Source organism: Plodia interpunctella, chromosome 25, assembly GCF_027563975.2.
Source record: "Plodia interpunctella isolate USDA-ARS_2022_Savannah chromosome 25, ilPloInte3.2, whole genome shotgun sequence".
NCBI lineage: Eukaryota > Metazoa > Arthropoda > Insecta > Lepidoptera > Pyralidae > Plodia > Plodia interpunctella.
In genome coordinates, this window is record NC_071318.1 from 6,669,584 (window position 1) to 6,697,116 (window position 27,533).

Sequence of the window (27,533 nt, forward strand, 5' to 3'; positions counted from 1 at the left end):
TTGCCATACGTAAGTACAAAATATTATACCTAGTGTATATATTGTTGTCACAGCTGACTAAACGTATGGCCACCGTTTTCGATTTAGTCAACGATTACTATACTTAGTTATATTGTGTAATGGAAAACTATATTAACTACTTTCTAATATTTTTAAAAAATCTAGTGTAGCATAATTTGTCAGCGGTGAGCGGTGGTGGTGTAATGGTTAAGGACGCCCGCCTGTAGATCGAAAGGTCCCAGGTTGGAATCCTACTCGTGCCACATGAGTTTGTATACAAATCTGACTCATGTATAGTAGTTTTCATAGACCACCACTTGCTTCCGGTGAAGGAAGACATCGTGAGGAAACCTGCACACTGGTTGATTATTATTAACTTGTGTGTGAAATGGAGAAGGCAATGGCAAACACATTAATAATGCCAAGAAAGTTGTTGTGTGTTTCATTCCACGTAATGACCACGACCCTCAGCCATGAGGACTATGAAAAAGATAATTTGTCAAGATATTTTTTTGAATTTTTCGCTAAGAAATTATAATAAGTAAATTGATAAAAATGTGATGCTACTGCGCATAACGCTTTAAAACATGTAGGTATATTACTTTTTATAACTTTACACAGACACCCTTTGCAGGTATCGCGAGTTGGCCTCCTTTATATCTTCCTCTAAACGGGGAAAATGCCTCAACGTCTCCAATTCTCACGCGGGGAATACCAACCGCCATCATACTTGCCCACAAACGAGATGGAAATAATTGACGGTGTCCCACAAAAATACCTACAAACAAATGTCAACAAATGTGGAACTTGTAATAATGTAGAACGATTTCCCGGTTCCTCGCTCGGTATAGGTATTCCACCTTGAATTCTTGGCCGGGATCGGAACCGTTACTTTCCTACTCCAGTATGGAAATCGTTTGCGTAGTTTTAATGATCTAAGCATACTTACATAAAGACAGACAGTGGGTAGAAACTTTGTTCATACTATATTAATGACGTACCTAAATAGAAGTAAAACAATAATATTCTGTAGGTAATAAATTTATTTTGAAAAGTTCGGTGGTGTGAAATGACATTGTATTCTGTTTAACTAAGTATAGATAGGTACTAACTTTTTACTTACAATGTTTGTTTTTGATATGTGTGACAAATATAGACTTAGTCGTTTTATCACAATAAACAGTAATAGACAGCTCAGAACAATTGAGCTTACAAAAATATTTCCTGTCATATGTCATTAGAGCTATTAAGTAGTACATTGATTTCATTGCCCTTATCGCAATTTTATTGCCATTAAAATTTTCAATAATGCATAAAAATTGTAGCTTTAATACTTTGGGTTTGGATTATTTATGTTGGTTACCGCGGAACAGACATCGCCAAGGTGTATCTTGAAATAAAAATTGTGAAATTTAAAGTGTCTAATGGTTTCGCAGAGTCTTTATTTTATAGCAATATCGATAATTTTAGTTCTGTTGCTCTTTCTATTGCCTCTACCTTCCACAAAACAACATTATTACGAAGCAACAACTCAAGCGGCTTTAGCTCAAATTCCGGTGAAGTTTCTTAAAGTGATTAGGAATGACTCGGAATCAGTTAAGTTTCTGAATGTGACGGCGAACTCCTCTGAACCAGTTTTATTTCGAGATTTATATACGTCCGGACATGACAACCCTCACCCAGAACTGTGTCCGTATTTAGGCATGAACCTACGTTTGATGATACTAATAACATCAGATCCGTCGCATTTCAAAGAAAGGATCGCGATCCGAATGACCTGGAGACACTACGCGGCTCGCGCAGATGTTTCTACTGGATTTTTCCTCGGCTATCCCCCGAGCAACCTCAAATCTGACATCGAAGCTGAAGACAAGTTGTACAAGGACATCATATTTGGCAGATTCGTCGATTCTTACTCCAATTTGACGTTGAAAACTGTATCTATGCTAGAATGGGTGGATACTTACTGCTATCTGGTTCCTAAGATGTTGAAAACTGACGATGATGTTTTCGTCAATGTTCCGAATTTGTTGCGTTTTTCCGATGCGCGATTGAACGCTACAAGAACTATTTGGGGAGTGGAGAGTAAGACTCGCAAGGTGGAAAGGAAACATAAACATTTCGTTCCGCGAACTCAGTATCCAGGAGATGTTTTCCCCAAATTTGTAGTGGGGCCAGCGTACTTGATCACGAGTGACTGCATAAAAGACATATTAGTGGCAGCTCCGAACAAGACATACCTTCGTCTTGAAGACGTGTTTGTCACGGGTGTCCTCAGAAAAGAATTAGGGATAAAACGGCAGATTATAGAAGAGTTCGGACATTATAAAGGGTATGTTTTCAAGCCATGTGTAGCTAAGAGGAAGATAGCTATTCATTCTGTTACATATCATGAACAGTTTCATTATTGGCGGACTCTTCATACAGGGAAAATGAAGTGTTTGAGCTGATCTTTATAGATCAGGCATAGTCGACTTGGCGGTTGTTATGAGGACCAATATGCCGCTTCTGATAAAGCATCTATTGCATTCTGGTACAGCAACTTTCATCGTGCAAATGTAAAACAAATATGTAAGGTGGTTAATTGCATTGTCAAAATTTAAGCATTCTAACATCAACATGAGACTCTAGGCTCCGCAGCGTCACAACCTCGACTGCAATCGGGAATATGCGAGAATCAGAATGAGAAGCAGAGTCTAGAAGGAGTTACATAAATAGTAAAAGTCGACACGCTAAGAAAAATAAGCGATTTAATACAGATTATACAATATTAACTACTTCTATTTCCATAAGTATAAACTGATAATTTACTGTTGTAATGTTACTTCTATCACTCAACAGAATATGGTAGAAATGATTTTTGCTGTCCAGTTGTCGAGGAAGGGAGATTTAAATGACAAAACTTTGTGAATTATCTCAATAGCCCTAGTAGATATGTTTAAAATAGACCTTTTTATTTTAGATATGACCTTAATTATATTTGACGAGATCTGACATACCTAATTTGTATTTTATGTACCGCATGTAAATATATTTTTTTCATATCTTTGTAACATATACGTAACAATACAAATATATACTTACGTAATCTGACAGTTTTAGTTTTGTAATAAAAAAAATATACATTAATTTTAATTTTAAATTGCTACACCCTCACTTGGTGCTTATTCGCAAACGAATGAATTAACATTTAGGTACTTACTTATAAGAAAAAATAAAAATAAATATTGGTGATACTAAATGCATTGAGATGGTCTAGATCGCATACCTATGCCTATACAAAGCCGGCAGTTTACGGGCACATAATAGATTTGACTGCATTTACCCTGTAGATCTACTCGCTGAAAGTCCTGGACCATACCATGCCATGGCACATACCACTACCATGAGATATAAAACATCAAAACTTCATTGTGTCCACACAGTCTCTTTTTTACACGACGCGTAGATACACGATATGGGCAAAAGATACTGCGGGACGTTATTAATGTACTAGGTGTTTGTATGTTTCGTAGTAGACCTTCTGTATAATGCCACAGATGCTGTATCAGTAACATCAGGGAATGTTTCTCCCCGCCAACTCAAACACTTCACTTTCCCTGTATGAATAGTCTGCCAATAATGAAACTGCTCAAGATACGCAACAGAATGAATGGCTATCTTCCTCTTAGCTAAACATGGCTTGAAAATATCCCCTTTATAATGTCCGAACTCTTCTACAATCTGCCGTTTTATCCCTAATTCTTTTCTAAGGACACCCGTGACAAACACGTCTTCAAGACGAAGGTATGTCTTGTTCGGAGCTGCCACTAATATGTCTTTTATACAGTCACTCGTGATCAAGTACGCTGGCCCCACTACAAATTTGGGGAACACATCTCCTGGATACTGAGATCGCGGAACGAAATGTTTATATTTCCTCTCCACTTTACGATTATTCCTGTCCACTCCCCATATGGTCCTCGTAGCGTTCAACTGAGCATCAGAAAAATGCAGCAAGTTTGGAACATTGACGAAAACATCATCATCAGTTTTCAACATCTTAGGAACCAGATAGCAGTAAGTATCCACCCATTCTAGCATAGATACAGTTTTCAACGTCAAATTGGAGTAAGAATCGACGAATCTGCCAAATATGATGTCCTTGTACAACTTGTCTTCAGCTTCGATGTCAGATTTAAGGTTGCTCGGGGGATAGCCGAGGAAAAATCCAGAAGAAACATCTGCGCGAGCCGCGTAGTGTCTCCAGGTCATTCGGATCGCGATCCTTTCTTTGAAATGCGACGGATCTGATGTTATTAGTATCATCAAACGTAGGTTCATGCCTAAATACGGACACAGTTCTGGGTGAGGGTTGTCATGTCCGGACGTATATAACTCTCGAAATAAAACTGGTTCAGAGTTCGCCGTCACATTCAGAAACTTAACTGATTCCGAGTCATTCCTAGTCACTTTAAGAAACTTCACAGGAATTTGAGCTAAAGCCGCTTGAGTTGTTGCTTCGTAATAATGTTGCCTTGTAGAAGGTAGAGGCAATAGAAATAGCAGCAGAACTATAATAATCGGTATCGCTATAACATAAAGACTCTGCAAAACCCCCATTAGACATATGAAAGTTTCGCGAATTTTACTTCAAGATATATTTTTCATTTTGGCCACAAATCCGTTTCGAGGTTTCCAACATAAATAATACAAACCAAACCCACAGTATTATTAAATAACAACATTGATGCATAATTGAAAATTTTATGAATCAACTAATTAATGTCGTATACTTACTTAATAGCCCTATGAATACAATCAATGTTTTAGCTCAATTTGTTTTGAATGGACTATACCTAAGTACCTCAAAATATGTAGTCGGGCGTAAGGACATGTTTTGTTTAATCTGTTTATTTATCAAAAATAGAGATGTTGTAATGGTCATGGTGAAGCGGCTAAAAGTCACTATATTGGTCACGCTCTCCATTCTAGTGCTCCTATTGATGCTTTATCTGGTTCCATCATTGAACATTCCCAAAACTGTATATAGACATAACAAAATCATAAAGAAAAACTCCAACAAATCTGTTTTGAAAGGCAACATCTACAAAGCGGATACTGAAAGATCTCACGCTGATCTATGTCCATCTTCAGGAGTTAAACTAAGCCTAGTTATACTTGTGGCGTCAGAACCAAGGAATATAAAAGCAAGAGATGTCGTACGGAAGACTTGGGCACATTTTGCTTTCCGCTCAGACGTTGCCTTCGCTTTCATCATTGGTACTCCCCCGGGAAATCTAACAGATGCAGTGGAAGAAGAAGATATGTTGTACGGTGATATTATTATTGGAAAATTCAGAGATAGTTACACAAATATAACTTTGAAGACGCTTTCGATGCTCGAATGGGTGGATACCAATTGTAATCGAGCTCCATTGATGTTTAAAACAAACGATGATATATTTATCAATGTACAAAGATTGATCGATTTTTCAAAGGAGGTTTTACAGAAAAATGCGAAGAAAACCATATGGGGGCGTGTTATGAAGCAGTACTATCCAGCGAAGAAAACACAATCAAAGCAATTGATGTCTTCCCTTCAAAATCCAAAAGTACGCCTTAACTTTACTTCAGGCCGGGCATATTTGCTGACAACTGATGTTATAAAAGACATTTTATCGGCAGCTGGAGACGAAACTTATTTAGGCAATGAAGATATATTCGTGACTGGAGTTATTGCAAGCAAATTGGAGATAGAGAGGAAAGACGTACCGCTATTTAATATAGAAAAAATATTTTCTCGTTCACATCCCTGTATCTTGCAAGGAATGATTTCTTTCCCTAAAATGAGTTACAATGACTTTTTCATCCTCTGGCGACAAATGTTCAATGATACAGTTAATTGTGATTCGTTTGGAATCGTGTGGGTCCCACAGTTGGTAGATTTGAGTAAAGAAACGTAGAGTTACTAGTAACCCGTGTATTGGAATGTGCGTGTGCTCTGAGGGCCACTCTCTCGAATTTCTTTGAAAACATGTTCAGGATTTAGTGAAGATTCCCAAAGAATTGTGAAAGTTGGAACCAGATTTTGTGAAAATCAAATAAGGGAATTATGGGCTTTAAAGTTGGACCCTCAATCCGCACATAGAGGATTGAGGGTCCACTTGTACCGGATAAACTAAGGGCACTAAAGAAAAAGTCTTTACGCCAAAATGTAAGATAATGCCAAGCAAAAATTGCGGACACAAGAAATTACAAGAAAAACATTGTATTATTTTCCATACCTGCGTTCAAAATGGACCCTCACGTGGAAAGATTATTACGCTTATAATAACAAAACCATTAACTTCTGGCTACTCTTTGAAACCCTATATTATAGTATATAAATTGTGACATTTTGTGAAAGAAATAACAGATCACGATATCATGTTGGTTAAAAATTATCACCTAGTTAAAATTCGGACCCTCAGTCGTCCACTTTTTGGTTTTCGTTTTGTTTCGCTTAACGTATGATAGCTAACAAAAACACAAAATTGTCTCCTTTTGTGGAAAAAAATGTGCTACAAATACAGTACCATTGGTTAATAAAAACATCTTTTATTGTATAAGAAAATCAATTTTAATTTAGTATGAAAATAATGAAATAGGGTGACAACATTTTGCATAACTTACTAAAAATTATTACTAAAAATAGCTTTTTCAGAATGTTTTTTTTTAAATGTCTAAAATTTGTAATGGAAGCAGCGTTGGACTTCATTTACCCTTTTAAATAATTGATATAATTTGTTAATAATAATAATTACGTTAAAACAACAAATTTTAATTTACACTGAATTGACTATTAATGTATGTGGGTAGGGTGACATTAATTTTGTTTTTGCCCACCTTTAATTTTTAATGTAGGTAGTGTTAATTCTGAGTGATGTTTTTGTGTTGCACAATAGTCGCTATTAGTTTAGTAAGCAATATCGTTTATGTGAGTGCATCGGAAGTGATTGGTGATAAGGATTTGTTGCGAGTTCTATGAAACAGTGATAATTACGTTAATGCATTTATAAATATTTAATGTGCAATCGTATCTTTGTACAAGCAAGACACTCGCGTTCAAGGAAATCAAACTTTTGATTTAAAGTAAGTCTGATTTCGATATGTACCTACCTAGTCTTATAATTTAACAACTACTATTAGGTACACACTAATTAAATTTCTCCTAAAGTTGAATATACTGCTATGATATTGATTTTTTTCACGTGTATATCTGACCTACACTGATGTCAGATTTTTCTCGCCCAGGTATCTATAATGTTTTAACGCATAAGTGCCTGTTATAGTGTACTATTGTAATTTACCAGATGTATGATGTCTTTATTATGAAATTTGATTAAAATCTTCTCTAAATTATTGATAACGTATATTTTATTTAATAATATAATAGGGATTTTTCTCAACAGACCTATAACCATGCCAAGAGGACGCATACCATCTGTTCCAATAGAAGAACAAATATCATTATTTACAAAATATATAGCTAATCTGCAAGATGTACACATTAAATATAACAATCCAATATTTTTAAAAATGTCTCAAGAAATTAATGGAAGAATGTCTAGTAAAGCTCTGCACATGTCATTCTTGCGGCATCGCTGTTCTATAAGTACAGAAAACCTGTCCAGCGATGTTATCGACACCAAGCCTTCAATAGACACCACAACAACTGCTGATTCTGTGTCTGCTAAAGAGTCGGTCAATAATTCTTCATCATTCTCGTTTGATATTGATGTACATGAGTGGGAAAAAATTAAACCCGTTCGATCTATCAAGAAACGGTGTGATTCTAACCGCTACAGGACTTATTTAACTTTACCTAAATTTAAATGGTCGACAATGCTAAAAGAAAATATTTGGCTGAATTCAAAATTACCGTGCACATGGGTTCTAAAGACGAGCAAAATTTCAAGTGAACAAGTCGTAGTTAAAGGCCACTGTTCTCAGTGCAATGCACAAATCAATGTTAATATTTTTAAAAGGACTCACAATTTTCATACAGCCTCCTGCAGTGTATCGAACTTTTGTCTCGAAAACAAACACAATGTCTTAAAAAAATCTAAGCTGAGCCCGTATAAGCGACAAAAGTTAGCGAAGATATTAAAACACAGACCGGCTATCGCAGTGCACAAAGATTTAGCTTCTGAGCTATTATCTGAGGGACCTGATGATTTAAAAAATGTATCATCTCCACCGGTATTACCAACTATTAGTGCCCTACGGAAAATTAAGTCAGATGAAAGGATTGGCCGGCAATTTCACAATGATGTAGTTTTATCTTTGTTGACTATGTCTCATGACGACAAATACAAAAATTTATTTCGCCAAATTATTACATTTCCAAATTTTACTGTCCACTTTTGGAGCCAACAACAAGTTGATTTCTACAAAGTGTACTGTGAAACAACAAATAGGTCAACAATAACTATTGATGCTACAGGCTCAATTTTTAAAGCAGTTTCTCTTCCAAATGGTGCAACTATTACCAAACGTCTGTTTTTGTACCAAGGACTAATCACGTGCGATAAAAATTTGCGTTCCGTCCCAATTTTTCAGATGGTAACTGATTCTCATAGCCATGTATCTATTTGTAATTGGTTAAGGATCTGGAATTATAGTGTAGATGGGATGAAGCCTCAAGAAGTCATAACTGATGATTGTGCAGCATTAATATCAGCTGTGATCACAACTTTTACTGAATTCACTTCTACTAAAACATACATTGAACATTTATTTTATATTTTGAGTGGAACCAATCTAGAAATGCCACCTGTTTATGTTAGACTCGATACGAGCCACTTCATCAAAACGTTGCACAATTTACCATGTCTACAAGGAATTGACAATGAAATCAAATTATTCTATATTAGATGCATATATTATTTAAAAAAATGTGAAGATTTTGATAATTTGAAAAGTACTATTAAGGACATATTAGACGTGTGCTACAGTAAAAAAATATCTTTTACAAAAAGAAAACTCGACAGCATTTTAAAAAATAAAGACGTTTGTTCTCCACCATTAGATGATAATGAACACACCGAGAGTATAGATTTTGTAATTGAGGAACATGAAGTTAATAACGATTTCTTTTCTTGGTTTGATAAAGAAGTTCTTTTAAAAAAAAACAATAACGATAATCACGATACTGATGCTAGAGAAGACAATCCATTCTATTTGCCGACAATTGCGGCTACACTGCGTAGGATATTATTCAAACTTCCACTATGGTCTAATATATTAGTTTCTCATTTTAAATCTGACAATCTGACTCCATCGTCTGCGGGTGTGGAAAGCTTTTTTAAAACAATTAAACATTTAATCTTCAAAACTAAAACACAGAAATACAGAATAGATGAATTCATTCAGATTTTTGCACAATATATAGAAGGTGACCTTAAGTCCTCAAAAGTTGACCTAGAAAATGGAGTTACCAATAAAGTTGTGAAGAAAACAGGTGTTAATAGAAGAAAAAGGAAACATTCTCAGAAAAAACAAATTATAAAAAAGGCCAAGTTAGTTAAAGTACTTAATGAGGACTCCGTTTTTTCAGATAAGCCTTCATTAGTTGAAAATTGGAGAGGAGAAGGTACAGATGACGATACAGCTACTAAAATACTTAAACAAATTAAACATATGCAAAACGGTAACTTATGTTCTACTGTTGAAGTTAATAATAGACAAACAAAAATTATAAATACGTGCGGACTAGATTCAACATTTTTTCTTTTGTGTTTCGGTTATATTCAAAATCAATATATACATGATTTGATTAACATGTTCAGCTCTGAATTAATCTCAATGTACATTAAATGTTTGGCAGGTACAACAATAAGTTACGATCCATACAAAATCCGAGCAGATTTAGCACTCAAACATTACTTTAAAGAATCTTTACTAAAATTAAATAACGACGTCGTTATTGTTGATTGCCAAAGTAATGTGGCAAGTTTTCATGAAACTGTTCTTTTGAATCATTTTTATAGTGCCTTATTTTCAAAACGATGTGTTAACGAGTTTTGTACATCGATTTCAATTGAAAGACAATTTGCTTTCTTACCACTCAATTTGGATATGTTATCCGTTTTTGGGATTGAGTCTTTGGAGGACGCGATTTGTTTTGACGAATCATCGAAGTTATGTCTTCATTGTGGCTCTAACGTATCTGTAAATTACGAATTACACGTTATAATTACAGTTGACTTAAACGGTACCGGTGAGCATTGCTTATTGAATATTCCATATACAATAAGAATAAAATCAAAGGTATATGAACTCATCGGAGCTATTGAATTTGTTCCTCCACCCTTTTCAGATAGTATTGGTCATTACAAATGTCATGTTTTAATAAATAGTAATTTCCAATGTTATGATGATAATAAGAGAAAAATCGAACCAAGTTTATTAATACCGATAACTCTACATTTATTAATCTATGCTGCAATTTAAAAGGGTAAATGAAGTCCAACGCTGCTTCCATTACAAATTTTAGACATTTAAAAAAAACATTCTGAAAAAGCTATTTTTAGTAATAATTTTTAGTAAGTTATGCAAAATGTTGTCACCCTATTTCATTATTTTCATACTAAATTAAAATTGATTTTCTTATACAATAAAAGATGTTTTTATTAACCAATGGTACTGTATTTGTAGCACATTTTTTTCCACAAAAGGAGACAATTTTGTGTTTTTGTTAGCTATCATACGTTAAGCGAAACAAAACGAAAACCAAAAAGTGGACGACTGAGGGTCCGAATTTTAACTAGGTGATAATTTTTAACCAACATGATATCGTGATCTGTTATTTCTTTCACAAAATGTCACAATTTATATACTATAATATAGGGTTTCAAAGAGTAGCCAGAAGTTAATGGTTTTGTTATTATAAGCGTAATAATCTTTCCACGTGAGGGTCCATTTTGAACGCAGGTATGGAAAATAATACAATGTTTTTCTTGTAATTTCTTGTGTCCGCAATTTTTGCTTGGCATTATCTTACATTTTGGCGTAAAGACTTTTTCTTTAGTGCCCTTAGTTTATCCGGTACAAGTGGACCCTCAATCCTCTATGTGCGGATTGAGGGTCCAACTTTAAAGCCCATAATTCCCTTATTTGATTTTCACAAAATCTGGTTCCAACTTTCACAATTCTTTGGGAATCTTCACTAAATCCTGAACATGTTTTCAAAGAAATTCGAGAGAGTGGCCCTCAGAGCACACGCACGTTGTATTGGAATATACCGAATCTTTAAGCGATGAAATAAGACGACCTATCCAAATAAGTACATTAGATTCGACAAAGTTTTTTCTTAACAAGCTATACCGGATTTTATGTATTATTTTATGCTTCACGCATAGTTACAGACATTTGAATAGATTGCTTTTTTACTACCAACACTTTTTAAACCGTCTCCCATTCATTAACAAATAAACCAATCTTTGGAAAGTTTAAAATTTGTGTGACATTCTTTCAAATCGCCTAAATACTTCTGACATGACTACGATCTCGTCTAAATTCTAATCAAGCATCTACCCGAGGCAGGAGAATATAAAAACACAAAACAGTATTTTTATCTATGTATTATAATAAATAGTTATTTCCCCAATTCATAATTGTACTGATTAAAAATGGAATAAACACAGATCTAATAAAAATATTCAATATAATAATGTCGATATTAACGTGTACAATCAAGCTAAGTGTACAATCGAACTAGAGATACCTGGAATACAATCATTTCACCTAATATAACATACAGGTGTATTTCATACACCAGCCGAAATTCAGCAAAATCTAAATAATGAAACATAGGTAATAGATCCACAGATACCTATCTACAGCAAGTAATTACAAACATTGCTATTCCATACATTTTGACAGACAAAACTTGGTATGGAAAGTTCAAGAAATTTTGATTGATATACAATTTTATTTTTCTTTTATGTTGCGCCTCATGTCCATATGATGTTATTAAAAGTCTGTTGGCGTTTAAAAATATTTTTTTAAAGAAATTGTTGATAGTTCACTCGGTGATGAGTAGATTAATATGATATTAATAGAATAATAAAAAAAAACAAAACTACTTTTTCTTTTATTGTTGACGTTAGAATTAATTCTTGCGATTATTTCGTCTTTGCTGGTCATCACTTAACAGGTTAAGCTAAATCCACCATTTTCATGTGCTGGTAAAAGTTAAATACTTAAATAAACTTTCCCATACATTAAACCTTAATTACCAAGTAGTACCTAAACAAATTTTTAAAAAACTTGAACACAATTTTGTCTTTTGAATACACATCAAGAGGAATGTTCGAGTAAAATTTACTACTTGGTGTTCATTGACGACGTTTACGAATTCCATCCTGTAAAACCTTTTAAAAAAAATTTATAAATTATAAGAAAGGTTGATTTTCTATCTACTCACCACCTATTCTTAAACTCACTTAGAAAGCGCCGATGATCAATCAATTTCAATTGCGTTTAGTTTTATGCTAACTAAATTTTAATTAATATGCGTAAATATTTATTTAACAATAGAAAATATTACATATCGGCAATACAAGCACCACTTCTATAAAATCCAAATGGAATTTAGAAAGTTGTAATAATTTATATTTTTTTATGAATTACACTTTCTTGAATTACACTTGTAATTCATAAAAAAATAGAAATTCTGACATATAACCGTTTAAAACACAGGAGCCGACTTAGTCAAATTTAGAATTCCATATTCATTAAAATAGCTACAATACTGATATTACTATATACCCCTGTATTGTAACTGTTTTAAAGTAATAACACAAGCATCTGTTTTAAAGAAAACGAAAATCAATAGCTGTTATAACTTAATCTGTGTTTTACACATAAATATTTTAGCATCGGAACGCACGCGTTGATTGACAACCATTGTCTGAACGCGACAATTATTTTGTTTTCATTCGAGTGAGAAACATTCGAGGCGATTGTACCAGTTTCCCCTAAAGTCCCAGAAATCGACTATAATTCATCATTATATACAATCCCATTACAATAGCTTTGACAAAATTTATAAAATAAAAAAATGTACATACTAAATTCGTGTTTTAATTTAATGAATATGACGCTTATTTACAACATTCATTACAATACAATATATTTGTGTTCTTTATGGCAACATTTGATCGCAGTTCGTAACACAACCTAGAAACATACTTATAAGACTTTTTTTATTCCTAATTGGCATCAAATCGACGAAAAATTGTAAACAATCACAATATAAACCATCATGTATTTGTTCCGCATATATATTTTAAAATACCTACATGTTTAATAAAAGTAAATATTGCTACCAGATATGTTTAGTTTCTAATTAAATTATACATATACAAAAAGTATAAAAGTTTAATCTAAATCTGAATAATATTTAAAAAAAATAGAGGATATATTTTTGGCTCTGCCAAATATACACAAACTCCAAAACATACAATGACTAAAAATATCGATAAAAATATGTGGTGCGATTTTGATTTGTTAATATTTCAAATAAAGCATACTTTTTGTAGTTTATATTTTTATATTGAGACATTTTATTAACCAATCACAAAAAGTTCAGGTATTTATAGTTATTTTATTTTTTTTGCAAATTCATTTTTGAGCGAGATGTCTTTAAAATAATTTAAATAATTATTTAAAAAAACGTGTTTACATTTTTTCGTCAGTACATTTGCTAGGTACTAAGATTATATACACAGCTTGTCACATTTCATTCACTGGAATAAATGTGTTTATTATCAAACTAACTACAAAATTACTACCACATTCAAAAGGTCTTAATCTATATCTAATATTCGACTAAGTACAGTTAGATCTATCATCAGATCTCTAAATAATGTCAACTAATAAGATCCATTTTATTTTTCAAATGCCGTATGTACAGTTAACAGCACATCAAACTGCCCGATTTCACTATTCGATCACCACTATTCACACGTTCAATCATAACATCAAATATATTTAAAAAATTTAAAATTGGAATATTATGCCTTATTAATTAGCTATTTGAGCTGTATTTTGTTCTAAACATTAATTTTAGATGTTTATTTAGTAAAATAAATAAGATTGTATTTATATTCTTACTTGCATTGCGTCTTTATTCTTCGAATAGTGTGATTATTTTTAATAATGTGATTTTTTAAATATGCGTTTAAAAATACTTATATCTGTAAAGTATAAACAGTAAAACAATTCCTCAGTCACAAATATGTATAGAGTATAAAATAATTATAATAGTTATAAAAATATAAAGCTTTCAAAAATATAAATGCATTTTCGGAATGAATTTTAGACGAGAATATAGCGTAAAGAAACTGTCAAGGTAAATTGAGCAAACGGTAAATTGATGAATGCTACATTGAATTATTTATTCATTTCTTGTAACAAATATCCATAAAAGTATATTCAATAATAGGCCATTTTGGGATAAGTTCGACTTTGTAGGCTTATATTTTTTTATTTTACTGTTTTTTATGTATGTGTTCTCTAATAAATAAAGTAACAAACATAAAGTGAGTAGCAACAATTATATTAAAAACATGAACTCCGCTGATAATGCGTTTTCCCCAAAAGTCGGACACATTGCCATTCTCCGTGCATTGCGTACAAAAATATGGATCTCATTAGTTAAGATACTTAATAATTAATAACATTATAAAACACTAGCAAATTCGTCATAATTCTATAATAAAAATAAATAAGCTATTTCCTAATTAACAGAACTTTAGTGTCATAAGTATATTTCCAGACAATATTCACAGGTTTAATATTTTAAAAAAGCATCATTCATGTAACTGATTCGGTATGACCACGATTAAAGATTTCTCGTCTCATATAATTTATTAATCTAAACATTTCCTTAGGCAATAATAGACACTAATATTTATTGTACCATACGATTATATAAAACAGTCATAACATTGAGTATGAGTTTGAGTAAGAATAGTTATATAATATTTAAATCTCTATTTAAACATTAATTTCCATTTAGGCAGCTAAATCCAATTTATAATTTTTGGGCCGTTTTAATTTTTTTAACGCCAATATACACATAGTTTACTGTCCAGTGTATTATTTGTTATATATAAATCTAAACGTCAATAAAAATATCGCTTGCAAAATAACATGATATTTGATTGAGATAAAAATATCAAAAAGTAACTAAAAAAATTATATTATCATATATTGTGAGTGTACTATGGAGCTCCCTAAACTGTCCAACGTATAAGGTACTTACAAATGGCAAATCATTTTTACTGAAACAAAAATAATTAATATTGGAGACTATATAGCTATACTTTGTTCGACTCTTAACATCTTGATCAAAATTAGTTAAAATTAATAAGCATTTAGAATTGATAAGTGTTGTTCGATATATTCGCGTTCACATGAACAAAGCGCAATTCTACAATCATGAGCATATTGAAAACAAATTATTAAAAGTACCTAAAGGAGCTCTAAAGTACTGGCGTCATCTATACGTCGTCTCCAACAATATCGAATACAAAAATACACTTCAATATAAATAAAGAGTTAAAAATAATACAAATATACAAGCAGTTCGAGATTCTGTCAGGATCCCGAACTCCCTTGCAGACTAGCTCGCACACTTCATTTTGCCGTCGAGCAACTTCCTCCAAAGATCGAACTGCTCATGGTATCTCACCATATGGACAGATACGCCTCTTTGCACCGCGCACGGATGCGCTATTTTCCTATTATAAAACTCTGTAGCATGCTGCCTTTTTATGCCAAGTTTGTTCCCAAGAACACCCGTAATAAACACATCTTCTAGTCTCAAATACGGCTGGCTTGGGGCCGCCGCTAAAATAAGCCTTATGACGTCGGTCGTTAGCAAATACGCTGGGCCGGTCGTGAAATCTGGGAACACCTTGCCGGGAAACTGTAGCGGTGAAACGAAGTACTTCGATCGACTCGTCCGTTTAGGCAGCGATTTCTTTACGACTTTTCCCCAAATAGTTTTAGTCGCGTTCACCCTTGACGGCGCTTTCATAAACTCTATCAATTTGGGTACGTTGATGAACATGTCGTCATCAGTTTTGAGCAATCTTTGGACTCGCGGGCAGTAGGTGTCCACCCATTCGAGCATCGAGAGAGTCTTTAGCGTGAGATTCGAGTAAGAGTCCATGAAGCGTCCGACGATGATATCCCCGTATAACGTATCTTCAGCTTCGATCGCAGGTCTCATAGTGTCCGGTGGAACTCCGATGACAAAAGCGAAAGCTATATCGGAGCGAACCGCAAAATGTCCCCAAGTCATCCGTACTGCGTCTCTGGCAGCGGAATGCGAAGGTGCGGAAGTGACGAGTATTAGCAGCCGTAGCTTTGCGCCTAAAGAAGGACAAAGTTCCGGATGAGGTTTTTCATGACCGGCAACGTATACATCACCGGTCAGGACTGGAAGAGAGCCATTTTTAGCTGCGGCTTTCGGAGGACTCACAGGACTCACTGGGACAGATTTGACTGGGGCTATAGGGGACGTTAGTGGTGGAGCTGCAGTGGTTTTGTTGGTTACCGGTGTGGGAGGGGCCGTTGTGGTGTCGCGGTAGACTTGCGGTGCGGGGGGCAGTGGCAGGGCGGCGGGCGGGGGGAGGCGGGTCAGCAGGAACAGCAGTAGAGCAGTGACTATTGCAAGCGCAGCCACATGGGAGCGCCGCACCGCGCCCATCGCGGCCTCACCTCACCACAAGCGCCTCGTATGACTGGAATAGATAAATGTTATTGGTTAACTACTTTACGACAATTCAACAAAACTAACAAGATTTAAATTTTAGAGTTCAATAGAATTTAACTATTTATCCAATCCCACCTTCGTTTTTGTTTCTTCTATTTAAAAAGATATTTTCAGTCATTAAATTTTATCATTAAATTAAATATTTTTTATATATTTACAAAATCAAGAACATGAAATAAATAAATAAATATAGTTGTTTATAGTGACTGCATTAATTACAAGATTTTTGATTCCGTGACTACCTACCGGCTACAATGGAATGGAAAAATCATATGCACATTTTGTGCCACCTTGAAGTCTTTACAGTTGTGTACATATTTAAAATATGACTTTGAAGTGTGACATTGGAAAAGTTCACCAAGATAGTAGCAATAAGACTGAACTTAACATTTGATGAAATAAGAGTTTCTTTACTCTTCAGTACATGACCACCATCATAGATAAAATAAATAATTATTTTAATATACTTCACTGGCGGATAGCTGGATGAATAAGGAGTGCGGGCGGTTCCAATACGGTTTGGTGGGTTGGAAGGATATAAATGTATGTATTGACGTCAACAATTTGCTTTAGAACATAGTCATGCCATTTTCGAACCTAGTTTTTAGAGATTTCATGATCTTTCGAAAACTTTATTAATAAACAACCGCCGTCAAACAACACTATAGTTATTTAGTAGTTCATAGTCCAAAATCTCATAAAGAACTCACCGGTGACAATGAAAGAAAATCCTAACACATCCTTACCATGTCCTTACCAATTATTTATTTATAAATGCAGTCATTCTCAAATACCTCGTGTCGTGAACGTCGTGACCAAGAAACATAGCTTCCAAAATACTCGTACGCACCAAGAGATATTTAGTCACGCACTTTTTATTTACCGCAGTGTAGAAGTCGACGGTTAACTTTTTGACGCCATGATTGATGTATAATCATCCGAATTTTGAATAATTTTGACTTTGACCTTTACTTTGATTATAACATCGTTACAAGATCACACTACTTACACATAACAATTGTAATCGATCAAATCTTTCCGTGATATATTTATTTATTAAGCAAATAGGTACACGATGAATAGAGAGCGAAGTCTTTATAAATTGCAAATGCGCAAGACAACTGCGCCTATGTAATTTCACCACTGTGACTTTTTTCTTTACATGTAAGTCTGTTGGTAAACTCAAGGTTTTATTTGCACATATAAACGTTTTGTACTCGTGAGGTAAACGTCAATTTTATTGGAAACATGAAGGTTGAGGAATTGAGTTACGACTTTAGTTTGATTGTCTATTTGAAGTGGCCACGTAATTTATTTATTAGCGTATTGAACATGTCAAGGTGGGCGAGGGCCCAATGAGAATATGCAAAATACTGAAACTGCAATCAAATATGACACATGATCTAATGACTGTAGACTATCTTTAAATGAAAGCATATACCTGGAGGTCCGCAAGGCAGTAATTTGGGACCATTTTTAATTTTTATTTAAATACTGCGATTTTTGGGGTGGATGCTGTACAAAATTTTATTATTATGTATATAACATCTAATAACAAACAAAATCTCCCTCAGAGACGTAAATTTTCGCTAGCACTGGACGCGTAGCAAATTATAAGCAAAATTCACAATATGTTAGCCGATATTAAATAATGTAATTGTAATATACGATAGAAATCATTACACACACAAACAAACAACACAAGACAAAACAAACCCAAGGTTCATCCATCATATCTATTGCAAGAGCGAGTCTAAATCACGATAATTAATTATCTAACTGCAATTTCTCTGTACGAAATGACTGTCTACCAATATTGGGCAAGTACCGTTACGCGATAGGTGATCAGTGAGAAGTATCAGTTGCATTGCGTGTTAGCCTTTCGTTTTTTGTTCCACATAAGTATATCTATTTTGATGTACTTCTAAACTATATCACGAGCAAAACATGACCAATCTCTCGGCAGATAGTCGTAAGTCATGTCAGATGCGTTTAGACAACTTGAATAAAATCTGACACCAGTGTTAGCAATAACACACACGATAAGAAAGATAAAAAGTTCGTCCATATATGCTATGGAATTTTCAATAGACTCCAAATTATGTAAAACATATGCGTGCAACGTTTTAATTCGAATACAAGTCGAGAAGTGGATCATGGATCATGGATTTCATATAACTGGTAATTTTGATTACAAAACAGATAGGAAAACTGGAGACACAGCATACGAAATGCGTTATTTATTTTTTTCTAATTTCGAACTTACAGCAGTGATTTAAGTCCTGTCTGACGTCGGCCCTCTTTAAGAATGCCATTAATGTCTATCAGGATCAGGAATTAACCTGTGCCATCGCAAATACGTGGAAAGCTAACTGAGGTAGTAAAATATGAATGATCTAACAAATCAATCGATACCCTAGAATCTGCGTAGATAATATAATTCCAGAATGTTCGCCAGATTAGATGCACGCAGACTGAGCACACAATCTTGACACACCACAAATTAAATACTATATTTACTGCAAACTGACTTGAATTCTGCGGTCGCTTTTGTGTTTCGGAATAACAGTAAATTCACGAAGATATTAAGTTATAAGACTATATAATATGAACTCAGTGTCTGTTTGCTTGAGAGTATAAACAATATACCTACAGAACACTTCTTATTGGGAAGTAGTGTAAAACTCCTTATTTCTTGATTCAATTTGCAATTTGATTTAATGAACTTCATTGTTTTATCCATAATTAGATTCCACTTTTAACTTCGTTCGTACACATTTAGCATAAGCAAACGAACACCAACATATGCATTACCATCTCTTTAAACATTATAATGATAAACAGCGTTAGAAATACATTCGTTGGCGTCCTTAAGCCCAGTGAGTTCATAGCATTAAAAGCTTATCACAAAGTTAAATACTTGATCACCGAATTCATACAGATCACGACACTATTTAATGAATGAATGATCACAATGATAGATTTTAATTTAATCGTAATGAAAAACTTGCAATGTATGCCGAACCGGCAAAGTTTCGCGAACTGTTTACCGATAGTGTATAGCAGGCATAAAATATTTTAGCCAACGTGCTCCCGAACGGGAAACTGGGTCATATTTACAAAACATCAAAGAGACTTTTAACTGAGGTATTCACAAAATGTGACATGCCACGGGAAAATGTACCTTATGGTCGAAAATAGATATGTATATCAATGAAAATCTCCAAAGTTTATTTCCAGAATTCGGAAACAAGATTATCTCTACCTATTATATATACCATAACAACGATTGCTATTATCGCAGCATACGCAGTTAAACCATAGATAAAGTAAAGATTTCACGATCATGTTATGGTAATGCCAGATGGCGTCGGCGACCGGTCCTTAACCTCTCAAGACATTGGACACGTGGATATCGGTGTTGAGTGAGATGATTAACGATCGATATATATTTGTAAATATAGGTATCCCATTTCGCAAAATGTTTCCTGGTCGCATAGTGCCCAGAAAGTGCGCACGTCTTGAAGGAATTTTCTTTGTCTACGCATATCTATGCGTGCCAATGATTAGACTACTAAGGATGCCTAAGACCATACAAAGTGGAGAAGAAAAAATAGAAAGTAGAGCTGAACTCCCACGCATAATGAATGAGGAAGAAACCAAGAACACATTCAGACGAGAGATATGCGACGAACTTTTTCATGGAGTTTTTACATTGATGATTTTTTAACACTTAACAAAGACTCTTTAGAATGTTTCAGCAAAAACTTAAAAGTATACAAAAATAAAATTTTATGGAAATTATTGTATTTAATGATGATATTTACGTTGAAGAAGACTTCGAAGGCTGATACGGCAATAATTATCACATTCTTAAACCCAAAAAAGCACAGATAATTACTAACTATGAAAAGGGATTGCGCCCTTGACTCATCTTCCTGATTCATCATCTTAATGATACGTCAAGGCCTCCCAAGGTCGTCCCGAAATCGTGACCTGATCATTCGTCATTCTAGTAAGTATATTTTATTTAAACTCTCGGTTGAAATGAAAACGTAATCGAGTGGACCTCGTGTCTGCTATATCATTAAGTCGACACGTTGTAATAATATCAAAAGTTTCTAAGTAAAATAAATTGTTGTATTTCTTATACTACCGCGAATTTTCTTATGATTTGAAAAAAATATTTCCCTCATCCTCGCGTGTTATCGGCTGCGACGCCTCTAAGCCCAAAGTCCGGGTAGAAAATTCACCGTTCAATAATCGTATTTCACGGAACGATATGGTTTTAACTCGAAAATCTGTCAATTGTATGTAACGCTGTTGCGTTACATACAATTGACCGATTTTGACAGGGCTTATTGTTATAAGCTACAAAATATTTTATGTAAATTCTCGCCACAGACGCCGATCGAGAAAAACAATAGGTAGGCAAGGCACTTATCTTATTACAATATAAAGAAAACAGTGTTTTCAGTGGATTTCCCGGTTTTTAATTAATTATTACAGTCGAATACATCAAAATAAATACTTATTGTATTTATATATTTATCTGTATTACAAATAAATTAACTATCTATATAGATCTCTAACTTGAAGCTGTGGTGGTGTAATGGTTAAGACGCCCGCTTGTGGATCGAAATGTTTTAGGTTAAAATCCTTCTCGTACCACATGAGTTTGTATACCAATCTGACTCATGTATAGTTGTTTTCATAGACTTAACTTGAGATTAACTGCTTGTGGTGGATATAATAAATTGGATTAGATTGGTATACAAACTCATGTCATGTGGCACAAGTAGGATTCGAACCTGGGACTTTTTCGATGACGGAAGGACAGTCTTAACTACTGGACCACCACTGCTACATACGTGAATATCATCAGACTTAGGGATACATAAGCTTTGGCAGCTAAAATGCAACAATAGCATTTCCAAAGAGGGTTGAGGTTAGGTAGGAGACCGGTTGTAAAATCACATCTATCTTACATCTGTAGGTGTAGTGTAGCTGTGATTTTACAACTTTGCAGCATTGGCAGCTAAATAGCTGTCAAAGCTTTATATACCTTCGCCTCGTAAGACATCCACGGGAGGATTTTAAGTGGTCGTATTCCAGGGCGGAACCACGCGTCACTATTGTATTACGAGTACTATTATTGTGGAAACGGGATATTTATTGGCCACCTTCCGCTAACGTTCTGTTTTGAGAGCGCTTTGACACTGACTGCAATAGCGGCAAGCTGACACGCGCCAATGCAATGATGCATTTATCATTACGGCACATGATTGCACATCACGGAATTACTAGATGTTGTCCGGGGCTTCCGAATTTTGAGATAAAATATAGCCTATAACAATATTGGATAATGTACCATTCTAATGGTGAAAGAATTTTTAAAATCGGTTCGATAGTTTCGGAGATTACCCGCCTCAAACATACAAACTCACAAACGCTTACCTCTTTGTACAAAAGACGAAGCAAATAGAAGTGACACCAGTTTTTCACTTGCTCTTGTTTAACATGCAATTTAATTATGTCTCAGGTGGAATCTTGCAACTCAAGTTTGAAGCAGATACTCTTTAGTTAATTTGACATTATTATAAGCATGACATGACCCAGGTTCGGCTCCAGACGTGGAAAGTCCAAAGGTTTACTGTACGGACTTTTTTTGTTACACATTGAATGCAATAAGATCTCTGACAACAATAAAAGCTTGTGTTAAAAATGTATAAATCAATCAATACCTTTTATGTATATAAGTACTTATTAAAAAATATATATAAATAATGATGACGATAGCTTTTTTTATATAAAAATGTAATTTTTGATAATTATTTGATAAAGTGAACCGAGGAATTCCCTCGCTGGGAGTCGATACTGGGTGCACCATCAATTCACGCTTCTCATAATAATTTATTGTCATGAAAACTGAAGCAACGTGGACTTAATTAAAATAAGCGGAAGAGAAAATGAAATTTAATTTGTAAGATTTGATTGAAAGCACCACTGCAAAACCATCTAGACATTATGACTATCGATGTTTTACATACTGAAGGCCTACCACGAAACATACACGTAGCACGTCACTGACGTCCACATACTGTCTCTAATTCCAATATCGTGTACGCATCGCGTAAAAGGGGTAATCTCCGAGCGCTTCGAGCGCTGATTTTAAAGTCAGATAGTAAAACTTAGAATTAAAAAGATTTTATAATCTTTGTTAAAATTTTAAAAATTTACAATGAGGGCGCGGTCACAGCGGTCGAAACGCTCGGAGATTCACCCAAAAAAAGAGAAAACGTCGAACACAACGACGTGCTACGTGTTTCATGTTTCATAGTAGCCCCCCTGGATGCATGCGTGGGTAACCATCGTAACAACCTTGCATGGTCGTGACCACAACACTATATTACACCGCAGTGGTAACCTAACACGTACCAGGAACAGACCGCACTCTAAACAGACGACACAACAACTCCATGCCGGTTATTCATTATCGTGGGCGAAAGGGCGAAGTGTGGGGTTTCATTTCACTTCTTACTATAGAATCGATTCGAAGTAAAATACAGCCAACCAATCACATTGCGGTGTGGTTGTCGTTGCGTCACAATGGCGCACTGTGATTGGTTCGCTGTGTCTCGCTGCGAATCGACTCGATCGTGAGTTGTAAATAGCATAGTCGCACTACGCATACACGTATCAAAGAATAAAAGGCAAGCCGTCTTACACACGTTTTCGATCCTAAATCGTGTGGCCCACCTGATGGGTCGTCCCATCAGGTATGTTTGCCTGTTAGGTAATGTAATATACTACACTAGCGGGCCGTCCCGGCTTCGCTCGGGTAAAAACATAATAAATTACACCTAAACCTTCCTCAGGAATCTATTGGTGAAAACCACACGAAATCCGTGCAAGTAGTTTTTAAGTTTATCGCGAATAGGCAGACGCGACAGTGGACTTTGTTTTAATAAGTATGTAAGAATAATTGTATATTGTAAGGATTATCTTATATATGTCATTTACTATCTGTGGAAGTAATTAAGATTGTTACAGTCACTTCACCATTCCACTACTACAATTTTAACGTAATTAAAAAAATACTAGAAAATATTACGAAATGTTGGCATTTTAGTTATCCAAGACATGAAATCTGGAACTCGGAAAACATTTACAAGTCTTGTAGGGATGACAACTTGGACCGCCTGATAGTGACCGACGAAAAGAAAGAGACAGTGAGGTCAGAGCCTCGTGCGGTAGACACACCATATGTCTCAAGAGCTGGAGATGTGCTGCAATACATCCAGCAACTGAACACAATTGATGGAGACAGCTGATTGACAAAGTCAGAAGGAGCCACGATCCTCAGTAGTGAGGGAAACGTTTAGATAATGTCTTTTTGCGAGATGGAAAATTCAAATTTATTTACAAATAGATCATAACATGCATTCTTCAGTCTATCGCATAACTATTCAAGGATATGGAAATGAACAAATTGAGGACATAGGGGCTATACAGATAAAGAAATTTTAACATGACAGATGGCAAATTAAATAGAGGCTAAATTGTGATCAATCTGGTTTGATCTTCAATATAAAAATGGACTATGCATGGTTTACAGTTAGACGTGGCCTTTTAAGTTTTATAACTCTTGGCTCGTCTAACCGGTAAGGGATTCTTATTAGCGTGTTTACCCGGTGACTATTAGTGAAGTCCAATAAAACTCCACCGTTGCAGCAGTATATGTGGCGTCATACAGATCCTTCAGGGTGCAGGAGTTAGGCCACGCAGGGCAAGACAGCGTGTGTGTCGTGGTTTGGGGATAAACACGTGATACCTATTGTATGCACGTAATTAGTAAATAGGAAAGGCCGGTTGTAAAAGCATAGCCATTTTTTCAAAAATTTTATGGTTGATTTTTTACGCAAACCCAGGACGTTGCAACTCCGAATTTTACGGGAACACGCGAGATTGAGAGACAGTATGTATGTACTTAGTTAATCTGATTTCATGTCATTTTATAGCATAATAGACAAACAATCAAACGGTGCGGCGTGTGGTACCCGCCCTAAAATAGGACCACTCCATAACGCGACTAAGGTAAACAAAGCTCGACAGTTGATAAGTAACAATAGTATTCCCAAGGAGGGTTGACTACAAGCAGGCATCATTTTTTATGCTGAACCTGATGTTTCGTGGTGTCATAGCCCCGAATGCAACTAGGAACATGCGGAAAAGAATGAGAGAGAATCTTTTTTGAAGAGTCTTTTCATGCATGACAATCCCATAGATTACCTAAAGGTAAGCTACTGTGGTGATAGCTTACCATTAGGTAATCAATGTGATTGACACCAGCAATACAATAAGAATCACTGATACAAGCCAACTTTGTGACCTAGGATCTTTTGCCACCGTACTCTGTGGCCTGTGTTCACATTGCCTCTCTCACCCTTCAAACCAGAAGGGTTAGTGAGGTCAGCATTTCACTTCTCACCATCGAATCGATTCCAAGTGAGACGCAGCGAACTAATGACATTGCCGTGTGGTCGTCGTTATGTCATAATGATGTAATGTGATTGGTTCGCTGTGTCTCGTTTCGAATTGATTCGATGGTGAGAAGCGAAATGCTAACCTGCACACCTCGCCCACAGAGCACAACAAAGCACTGCTCGGCTGAAATTGATGAGAGCATAGGCAGACATAATCATAGATTATAGATGAAAGCATAGGTCACTGTTTTAGATAGATCTACGACCATTGTTTGTTAAGAAACTGGGCAAGAACTGGACGTAAATCCAACTCTCAACATAATACATTCGCGTCGCCATGTGTCGAGTTCGGCGATAGTGTGTAATCTGCATAATTTAGTAAGTATGGTACCCAAGCAACGTAAAAATGACGAAAAAAGTAACTATATAACCATTAGTATTCTCATCAGTACATTGATTGTGTGTTGCATCATATATTACTGGAAATTCATGTCGGCAAAGCATTGTTTTTTGATCCACTTATTATGTTTGCGAACAATGTTGTCTTGTAGATGGTTACAGTAATTATTTCACCTGTGGTGCGGCTTCTTCTCCACCTGTGGTTTGCAAGTCGGTGGTACACTTTGTTTTAAGTACATTTTTGAGATCAATAAGTGATATACATACATAAACATATATCATCATTAGTTGAACAAAGAACTTTGAATTTAGAAATGTAAGACCATAGAGTGGCGGGAAAAAAGCGAGGTGCGACCCAGCAGTGGGTTGATATAGGCTGAAAATGATGATGATGATGATGTATTATTTGCAACTTTAGGTGTAATAAAGTATTTTGTATTGTATTATTTTCATAAGGGATAGGCTGGAAAGCTATCACTGTGTATACTTATGATATTATAAATTTATGTACTTCCACCAACAAGTCCACCAAACAGCTGAATATGGCCTACCACTATCACAACTCCTGGCTCTGTCTGCCCCGTAAGGGATAAAGACGTGAAATAGTAAATACACAATGGTGTATTTACTATTTGAAGAAATCATGGTATCATCAAGGTAGTAGAAAAGAAAATGGCACTAATAATGAGTTAAATTTGGAAACACTTTCACATATAGAATACATGCACATGACCACAGACCATTTGGAGTGTAGCATATCAGAGCTCTGGCGATAAAAATAAAAATCACAGTAAATGACTACCAGATAAGAGCAATCAATTTCCCTCATAAATTTAACAATAGTTAATTATGACTTACAAAAATCTATGATTAGTAGGTACTAATCATCGACTTTTGTGAAAACTTGGTAGTTGTGTTACATATTAATAACTGACTTTATGTCTACTAAGAATAAAACCAGACTAATCCTCTAACTAATCCACCACTTTTTGCCTCAATTAACCATGACAAAGAACTTCGATTGATTCAAGGATTTAGCTCAATGGTTAGCGAGAAATCAAGCAAAAAATGGGGGCGGATATCTCAACAAAAAATGCAGATAACTACTGACTTGACGCAAATGTTACTCACCATAACTTGTTGACGCCTGCTGAAGAAGGGACCCGTGAATCGAAAACTGAATGGTGCTTGATTATCACTGTAACAATTTAGACAAACACAGCGCGGTGAGGCGCCTTTGATTTGATTTCACATAGCCTGTCCAATCATAGGACTAAATTTATCCTGGTACTAGGGACCAAATCAATCAAAAGATTGACCGTCTGACGCACGCAGCCCACAACAACGAAATGACATGACATGACGTGCACGGCACATCAATGACCGACATGACAGATTGACACTCATTTGACTTTGACGGATGCGTTTAGTATTACCCATGGAATTAGTAAGTACTCCGTACAACAAACTACTTACTAAATCCATGATATTACCTTCTCTGGCAGTCTAGCATGTTCATAGAGTTACAAATATCAGCGGTCCAGTAGTAGGTAGGTAGTAGTCATCCTACTGTACCACTAATTCCATGGTGTAGTAGTTGTTCATGTGACATAGGAAAAATTTTTGTTTTACAGAAACGAGCAATTCGTTTTATTTATGGGCTTAAGCCACGGGATTCCTTGCGAGAATTATTCAAATCGATAAATATTATGACTGTTGCATCTCAGTACATCTTCGACGTACTTATTTTTGTTAAATCTAACTTACACCTGTATAAAACATTGAGCGATGTTAACAGTGTAGTCACTCGTAATAGGCATAAACTTTGTATGAAC

General features: G+C 35.1%; 3 protein-coding genes across 3 annotated transcripts; 1 reads left to right on the forward strand and 2 right to left on the reverse strand.

Annotated features, from left to right (window-relative positions):
• The first annotated feature begins 1,022 nt into the window (after positions 1-1,022).
• LOC128680691 (beta-1,3-galactosyltransferase 5-like) lies at positions 1,023-2,450 on the forward strand. Its single transcript, XM_053763988.1, has one exon. The coding sequence runs from the start codon at positions 1,425-1,427 to the stop codon at positions 2,448-2,450; it is 1,026 nt and encodes a 341-aa protein (XP_053619963.1). The 5' UTR covers positions 1,023-1,424.
• On the reverse strand, positions 2,418-4,821 carry LOC128680726 (beta-1,3-galactosyltransferase 5-like). Its single transcript, XM_053764074.1, has one exon. It carries the CDS (start codon positions 4,600-4,602, stop codon positions 3,493-3,495), a length of 1,110 nt encoding a protein of 369 aa, XP_053620049.1. The 5' UTR covers positions 4,603-4,821; the 3' UTR covers positions 2,418-3,492.
• Positions 4,822-11,590: 6,769 nt separating this feature from the next.
• Positions 11,591-27,052, reverse strand: LOC128680727 (beta-1,3-galactosyltransferase 5-like). Its single transcript, XM_053764075.1, has 2 exons — positions 26,830-27,052; positions 11,591-16,781 (listed from the first exon to the last, which is right to left on the reverse strand). Exon 2 carries the CDS (start codon positions 16,745-16,747, stop codon positions 15,656-15,658), a length of 1,092 nt encoding a protein of 363 aa, XP_053620050.1. The 5' UTR covers positions 16,748-16,781; positions 26,830-27,052; the 3' UTR covers positions 11,591-15,655.
• Between the last annotated feature and the right edge of the window lie 481 nt (positions 27,053-27,533).

Excerpts from the sequence above, each read along its gene's own strand:
- LOC128680691 (XM_053763988.1), top strand. The coding sequence starts at position 1,425 with ATGGTTTCGCAGAGTCTTTATTTTATAGCAATATCGATAATTTTAGTT.
- LOC128680726 (XM_053764074.1), bottom strand. The coding sequence starts at position 4,602 with ATGGGGGTTTTGCAGAGTCTTTATGTTATAGCGATACCGATTATTATA.
- LOC128680727 (XM_053764075.1), bottom strand. The coding sequence starts at position 16,747 with ATGGGCGCGGTGCGGCGCTCCCATGTGGCTGCGCTTGCAATAGTCACT.